General features: G+C 43.9%; 1 protein-coding gene across 2 annotated transcripts in view; it reads right to left on the reverse strand.

Moving 5' to 3' along the window:
* LOC106582681 (dnaJ homolog subfamily C member 16) overlaps nt 1–7,520 on the reverse strand; it is a 32,969-nt gene extending 25,449 nt beyond the window's left edge. For both annotated transcript variants that reach the window (XR_006761433.1, XM_014165977.2), the window contains exons 1-2: nt 7,407–7,520; nt 6,491–6,708 (exon numbers count right to left, since the gene is read on the reverse strand). Coding sequence is in view for 1 of the 2 variants with exons in the window: in XM_014165977.2 (XP_014021452.1) it covers nt 6,491–6,669 (179 nt within the window). In the remaining variant the exon portion in view is untranslated. The remainder of the gene's footprint in view (nt 1–6,490; nt 6,709–7,406) is intronic.
* Between the last annotated feature and the right edge of the window lie 964 nt (nt 7,521–8,484).

Below are 8,484 nucleotides of genomic sequence, written 5' to 3' on the forward strand. Positions count from 1 at the left end.
AAGCCAGACTACAGTTTGCAACTGCACATGGGAACAAAGATTGTACTTTTTGGAGAAATGTCCTCTGGTCTGATGAAACAAAAATAGAACAGTTTGGCCATAATGACCATCGTTATGTTTGAAGGAAAAAGGGGGAGGCTTGCAAGCCGAAGAACACCATCCCAACCGTGAAGCACGGAGGTGGCAGCATCATGTTGTGGGGGTGCTTTGCTGCAGGAGGGACTGGTGCCCTTCACAAAATTGATGGCAACATGAGGAAGGAAAATTTGGTGGATATATTGAAGCAACATCTCAAGACATCAGTCAGGAAGTTAAAGCTTGGTTGCAAATGGGTCTTCCAAATGGACAATGACCCCAAGCATACTTACAAAATTGTGGCAAATTGGCTTCAGGACAACAAAGTCAAGGTATTATAGTGGCCATCACAAAGCCCTGACCTCAACCCTACAGAAAATATGTGGGCAGAACTGAAAAAGCATGTGCGAGCAAGGAGGCCTACAAACCTGACTCAGTTATACCAGCTGTCAGGAGGAATGGGACAAAATTCACCCAACTTATTGTGGGAAGCTTGAGGAAGGCTACCCAAAACGTTTGACCCAAGTGAAACAATTTAAACGCAATGCTACCAAATACTAATTGAGTGTATGTAAACTGGGAATGTGATGAAAGAAATAAAAGCTGAAATGAATCACTCTCTCCACTATTATTCGGACATTTCACATTCTTAAAATAAAGTTGTGATCCTAACTGACCTAAAACAGGGAATTTTTACTAGGATTATATGTCAGGAATTGTGAAAAACTGAGTTTAAAAGTATTTCGCTAAAGTGTATGTAAACTTCTGTCTTCAACTGTATCTCATAGTTTTGATGTATTCACTATTATTCTACAATGTAGAAAATAGTAAAAAAAATTAAGAAAAACACTTGAATGAGTAGGAGTGTCCAAACTTTCACTGGTATTGTATAATTTCCTCACCATCTTAAATAAGCATGCCCCTTTCAAAAAATGTAGTACTAAGAACAGATATAGCCCTTGGTTCACTCCAGACCTGACTGCCCTCAACCAGCACAAAAACATCGTGTGACGGACTGCACTAGCATCGAATAGTCCCCACGATATGCAACTTTTCAGGGAGGTCAGTTACCAATACACACAGTCAGGAAAGCAAAGGCTAGCTTTTTCAAATAGAGCTACTGGATGCAAATTTCTAACTCCAAAAAGTTTTGGGACAGTAAAATCCATGGAGAATAAGAGCACCTCTTCCCAGCTGCCCAATGCCCTAAGGCTAGGAAATACTGTCACCACCGATAAATCCACGATAATCGAGAATTTCAATAAGCATTTCTCTATGGCTGGCCATACTTTCCTCCTGGCTATCCCAACAAACAGCGCCGCACCCCCCGCAGCAACTTGCTCAAGCCTCCCCAGCTTCACCCATATCCAGATAGCAGATGTTCTGAAAGAGCTGCAAAACCTGGACCTCTACAAATCAGCTGGGCTAGACAATCTGGACCCTCTCTTTCTAAAATTATCCGCCGCCATTGTTGTAACCCCTATTACCAGTCTGTTCAACCTCTCTTTTGTATCATCTGAGATTCCTAAAGATTGGAAAACTGCCGCGGTCATCCCCCTCTTCAAAAGGGGGTGACACTCTAGACCCAAACTGTTACAGACCTATATCTATCCTGCTCTGCCTTTCTAAAGTCTTTGAAAGCCAAGTTAATCAACAGATCACTGACCATTTAGAATCCCACCGTACCTTCTCCGCTGTGCAATCCGGTTTTTGAGCTGGTCACGGGTGCACCTCAGCCCCGCTCATGGTACTAAACGATATCACAACTGCCATCGATAAAAGACAGTACTGTGCAGCCATCTTCATCGACCTGGCAAAGGCTTTCGACTCTGTCAATCACCACATTCTTATTGGCAGACTCAACAGCCTTGGTTTCTCAAATGACTGCCTCGCCTGATTCACCAACTACTTCTCAGACAGAGTTCAGTGTGTCAAATCGGAGGAACTGTTGTCTGGACCTCTGGGGGTACCACAGGGTTCAATTCTCGGACCGACTCTTTTCTCTGTATATATCAACGATGTCGCTCTTGCTGCAGGTGATTCCCTGATCCACCTCTACGCAGACGACACCATTCTGTATACATCTGGCCCTTATTTGGACACTGTGTTAACCTCTCTAGGCTAGGCGGGACGAATTCGTCCCACCTACGTAACAGCCACTTGCAGCCTGTGGCGCGATTTTCAAAATCTTAAAAATCCTATTACTTCAATTTCTCAAACATATGACTATTTTACAGCCATTTAAAGATAAGACTCTCGTTAATCTAACCACACTGTCCGATTTCAAAAAGGCTTTACAACGAAAGCAAAACATTAGATTATGTCAGCAGAGTACCAAGCCAGAAATAATCAGACACCCATTTTTCAAGCCAGCATATAATGTCACCAAAACCCAGAAGACAGCTAAATGCAGCACTCACCTTTGATGATCTTCATCAGATGACAACCCTAGGACATTATGTTATACAATACATGCATGTTTTGTTCAATCAAGTTCATATTTATATCAAAAACCAGCTTTTTACATTAGCATGTGACGTTCAGAACTAGCATACCCCCCGCAAACTTCCGGGGAATTCGCTAACATTTTACTAAATTACTCACGATAAACGTTCACAAAAAGCATAACAATTATTTTAAGAATTATAGATACAGACCTCCTCTATGCACTCGATATGTCCGATTTTAAAATAGCTTTTGGTGAAAGCACATTTTGCAATATTCTAAGTACATAGCCCAGGCATCACGGGCTCGCTATTTAGACACCCGGCAAGTTTAGCACTCACCATAATCATATTTACTATTATAAAAATGTCATTACCTTTTGTTGTCTTCGTCAGAATGCACACCCAGGACAGCTACTTCAATAACAAATGTTGGTTTGGTCCAAAATAATCCATCGTTATATCCGAATAGCGGCGTTTTGTTCGTATGCGTTCCAGACACTATCCGAAATAGTAAAGAAGTGTCACGCGCTTGGCGCAATTCCTGACAATAAAATTCAAAGTATTCCATTGCCGTACGTCGAAGCATGTCAACCGCTGTTTAAAATCAATTTTTACGTCATTTTTCTCGTAGAAAAGCGATAATATTCCGACAGGGAATCTCCTTTTCGACAAACAGAGGAAAAAATCCCAAAGGCGGGGGCGGTCGGGGTCACGCGCATAAGCTAGTGTCTCTTGATGGGCCACTTGAGAAAGGCGATAATGTGTTTCAGCCTGGGGCTGGAATGACGACATTCTGTTTTTTCCCGGGCTCTGAGCGCCTATGGACGACGTGGGAAGTGTCACGTTAGAGCAGAGATCCTTAGTAAATGATAGAGATGGCAAAGAAGTTCCAGAAATGGTCAGACAGGCCAGTTCCTGTAAAGGAATCTCTCAGGTTTTGACCTGCCATTTGAGTTCTGTTATACTAACAGACACCATTCAAACAGTTTTAGAAAATTTAGGGTGTTTTCTATCCATATGTAATAAGTATATGCATATTCTAGTTACTGAGTAGGAGTGGTAACCAGATTAAATCGGGTATGTTTTTTATCCAGCCGTGTCAATGCTGCCCCCTAGCCCTAACAGGTTAACTAACCTCCAAATGAGCTTCAATGCCATACAACACTCTTTCCGTGGCCTCCAACTGCTCTTAAAGGCAAGTGAAACCAAATGCATGCTTTTCAACCATTCGCTGCCCACACCCGCCCGCTTGACTAGCATCACTACTCTGGACGGTTCTGACTTAGAATATGTGGACAACTACAAATACCTAGGTGTCTGGCTAGAGTGTAAATTCTCCTTCCAGACTCATATTAAACCTCTCCAATCCAAAATTAAATCTAGAATCGGCTCTCTATTTCGCAACAAAGCCTCCTTCACTCACGCTGCCAAACATACCCTCGTAAAACTGACTATCCTACCGATCCCCGACTTCAGCGATGTCATTTACAAAATAGCTTCCAATACTCTACTCAGCAAACTGGATGCAGTCTATCACAGTGCCATCCGTTTTGTCAAAGCCCCATATACCACCCACCACTGCGACCTGTATAATCTAGTCGACTGGCCCTCACTTCATATTCGTCGCCAGACCCACTGGCTCCAGGTCATCTAGAAGTCTTTGCTAGGTAAAGCTCCGCCTCATCTCAGCTCACTGGTCACGATAACAACACCCACCCGTAGCACGCGGTCCAGCAAGTATCTCTCACTGGTCATCCCCAAAGCCAACACCACCTTTGGCCGCCTTTCCTTCCAGTTCTCTGTTGCCAATGACTGGAACGAATTGCAAAAATTGCTGAAGCTGGAGACATATTTCCCTCACTAACTTTAAACATCAGCTATCTGAGCAGCTAACCGATCGCTGCAGCTGCACATAGCCCATCTGTAAATAGCCCACCCAATCTACCTACCTCATCCCCATATAGTTTTTATTTACTTTTCTGCACAACAGTATTTCTACTTGCACATCACCAACTGCTCATCTATCACTCGTGTTAATTTGCTAAATTGGAAATACTTCGCTACTATGCCCTATTTATTGCCTTACTTCCTCACTCCATTTGCACACACTCTATATAGACTTTCTTTTTTTTATTGTGTCATTGACTGTACGCTTGTTTATTCCATGTGTAACTCTGTGTTGTTGTTTGTGTCACACTGCTTCGCTTTATCTTGGCCAGGTCGCAGTTGTAAATGAGAACTTGTTCTCAACTAGCCTAAATAAAGGTGAAATTAAAAAAATCAAACGTACATAAGTATTCAGACCCTTTGCTATGAGACTTGAAATTGAGCTCAGGTGCATCTGGTTTCCATTGATCGTCCTTGATGTTTCTACAACTTGGAGTCCACCTGTGGTAAATTCAATTGATTGGACATGATTTGGAAAGGCACACACCTGTCTTTATAAGGTCCCACAGTTGACAGTGCATGTCAGACCAAAAACCAACCCAAGAGGTTGAAGGAATTGTCAGTAGAGCTCCCAGACAGGATTGTGTCGAGGAACAGATCTGTAGAAAGGGACCAAAACATGTCTGCAGCATTGGCGGTCCCCAAGAACACAGTGGCCTACATCATTCTCAATGGAAGAAGTTTGTAACCACCAAGACTCTCCCTAGAGCTGGCTGCCTGATCAAACTGAGCAATCGGAAGAGAAGGGAGGTGACCAAGAACCCTATCGTCACTGACAGAGCTCCTCTGTGGCAATGTAAGAAACTTCCAGAAGGACAACCATCTCTGCAGCACTCCACCAATCAGGCCTTTATGGTAGAGTGGCCAGACGGTAGCCACTCCTCAGTAAAAGGCACGACAGCACGCTTGGAGTTTTCCAAAAGACACCTAAAGGACTCCTAGACCATGAGAAACATGATTTAACTCTCTGCCTGAATGCCAAGTCTGGAGGAAACCAGGCATCGCTCATCAATATGCCAATACCATCCCTACGGTGAAGTATGGTGGTGGTAGGATCATGCTGTGGGGATGTTTTTCAGCGGCAGGGACTGGGAGACTAGTCAGGATTGAGGGCAAGATGAACGGCGCAAGTACAGAGAGATCCTTGATGAAAACCTGCTCCAGAGTGCTCAGGACCTCAGACTGGGGTGAAGGTTGACCTTCCAACAGGACAATGACCCTAAGCACACAGCCAAGACAATACAGGAGTGGCTTCGGGACAAGTCTCCGACAGTCCTTGAGTGGCCCAGCCAGAGACCAGACTTGAACTCAATCAAACATCTCTGGAGAGACCCGAAAATAACTGTGCAACGACGCTCCCCATCCAACCTGACAGAGCTTGAGAGGATCTGCGGAGAAGAATGGAAGAAACTCCCCAAATACAGGTTTGCCAAACTTGTAGCGTCACACCCAAGAAGACTGAACCCAAGAAGGCTGTAATCGCTGCCAAAAGGTGCTTCAACAAAAGTACTGATTAAAGGGTCTGAATACTTATTTAAATGTGATATTTCAAGAGACAGAAAGATAGGGCTCTACCGTGCGACCATTTTAGTCACATATGCGCCAAAATATTTTGCGCTTGAACTGGAATTTTAATTTAGGAACAGTGTGCCTAGAAAAATTAAGGATTCCAGCTTTATTACCTTCAATATTTTAAATTGTGTTACTACATTTCTGTGTGTGCGCATACATTTTTCCAACATAGGGGCACACACACTGCTTGTAAAAAAAGGTCAGTGTAGAACTGTCGTGCATCTGCCGGCCGAAAGTACTTAGTGGTCCCTATAACACTCTGTGCCGACAGAAAGCAAGTTAATGGCCCCTACTATGCAGACCGACACTTGGTCTGGTACGTCCTCCCTACCCTATTGACAGACATTACTAGAGACAAACAAACATCCATCCTTAAGAGGCCACACACACGTTACCCAAACCTATCCATAGTATGATAGACAAAAAGTAGCAGGGTGTTTCCAACTCACCATTCTCTGACCAGCCTCTTGTACACCTTCTTGACCTCTGCTTGACTGGCGCTCTTGGTGAGCCCCAGGACTCTGTAGGGGTCAAACTCCTGGGCTGTGTTCACCGTCTCCCCCCGCAGCAGAAGGAGAACGGCCAGCCAGACCATAGAGGCCTGGAGTGGCCTACACAATCCCCCCATCTCCTCTCCTCCCTGTCCCAACGTCTCTAAATCTGCAACCTGAGTCAGGAGGAAGAAATTAAAGTAAAAATATACATTCATATCATATGACTCACTGGCAGTTCTGTTGGACCTCTAACTGAAAATATTTTTCTTCACTTTCATTTCAATACAGCGGTGCAGTTCTGCGGTGTTGTGAAATGGTTTCAGTTGTGTCGTTGAGACACTTCACCTGCATCAGCTCGGTCAATGAGTGTCTCTAATGAGCCACGGAGTGGCAATGAACAACAATCAAAACGTTTTGCTAAGGCTGGCATAAATGACCTCACCTAGCCAGCAGCTAGTACCAATATTTCTAGCCAAAGTTAGCTAGGTATAACTATTGACATGATCAACATTAGCTACTACAGCTAGCTAATATAGCTAGCTGCATTTGGTCGATGTTTTGCTAGATAACGTTGCTGACAGCTGGCCAAACAAAATACGAGTGTAGCTTTTATAACTAGTTAGCTATACACATTACTCTGCTAGCTAACTAAATACGGCCGAGAGAAAGATAATGAATGTGGTGAGCTCGCTAGATATTCCAGCTCTTTGCCCAGCTAGCAGCAAATATTTTATCTGTATTAGCAGTTTTTGCCTTTACTCTAGCTAGCTAACGTTAGAGGGCTAAGTCACGTCTACATTTATCTAGACGGCGACGCAACATGAAAATATGTTGCTAACTAGATACAAAATATGTTGTAAAAATACTAAACCTGGGTCAGTCACAAAATCAACTTGTCATCATGTCGACTGATATAACTTGATTTGGGCTGCCAGTTAACGTTACGGATGCTGCTGCTGCTTCTTCAAATGTGTCCACAGCGCCACCTACTGTACTGGAGTGTGAGTTCTTGTGTGGCTAGAATCAAATACTTATGTGGCACACATCAGAGTCAAATACTTTCTATAGAACAAACGTCACGTCAGGATAGGCAACCGAAATTAAAAATGTATGTATGTATGTGTGTGTTATATTAAACATAGAGGTACGGGCGACATGGGCAGCCGCCCAGGGCGGCATCTTGCCGGGGACAGCACGGGGCGGGGGCGACCGCTGAAGGTGGGGTTCGCCCAGGGTGCTATACAAACTGCAGACAAAAAAATGCTTTCTGCTACTATGATCAGTGAAATGTAGGCCAAACTAACAACGGAGAGTGAAGGACATAAATCTCAACTAGGAAGCAAGTCGCAGCAATAAAGAACACGAACACCGGCCCCAATTGGTGAAAAGTGTATTATTTTCAACTACCAAATGAATACTTCGCTTGGTAAAAACACCAGGTTATTGATGATTTAATATGATATTTTTCAAAATGTCATAGCGAGCTGATAGAAAGAGAAATCGAATGGCTACCTCCTCAAGCTAGCAATGCTCAGGCATCATCCAATGTCGTTACACAGGAGGCAAATGCTTTGATTGACAACTGCCACAACTATACTGGCCTGACAGACTCTATGACACTTAAAAAGTGTCTGACAAGGATTTTCCTTTCCAAGAGAGGCATGTTTGAGCTGGGCCCAGATGCCGCTGCCAACAATGATGTCATCGCCACTCTTCCCACGCTCATCAATGACAGAGAAAATGGTCAGGGACAACGCAATGAAAATATTGACTTTGCATGCATGGAAATCAAGAACGTTAAGAAGGTCGCCGACATCGAAAAGCGTTTCGAAAAAGAGGAGGGAAAGATGGACTTGTGCCAAAGAAGAATCGCAGAACTCGAAAACTACTCCAGGCGGTGGAATCTGGGACTATGGAGTTCCCGAGGCAGACGGGGAGGACGCGTGGCC

This window comes from Salmo salar, chromosome ssa22 (genome assembly GCF_905237065.1).
Source record: "Salmo salar chromosome ssa22, Ssal_v3.1, whole genome shotgun sequence".
NCBI classification, from domain to species: Eukaryota; Metazoa; Chordata; class Actinopteri; order Salmoniformes; family Salmonidae; genus Salmo; species Salmo salar.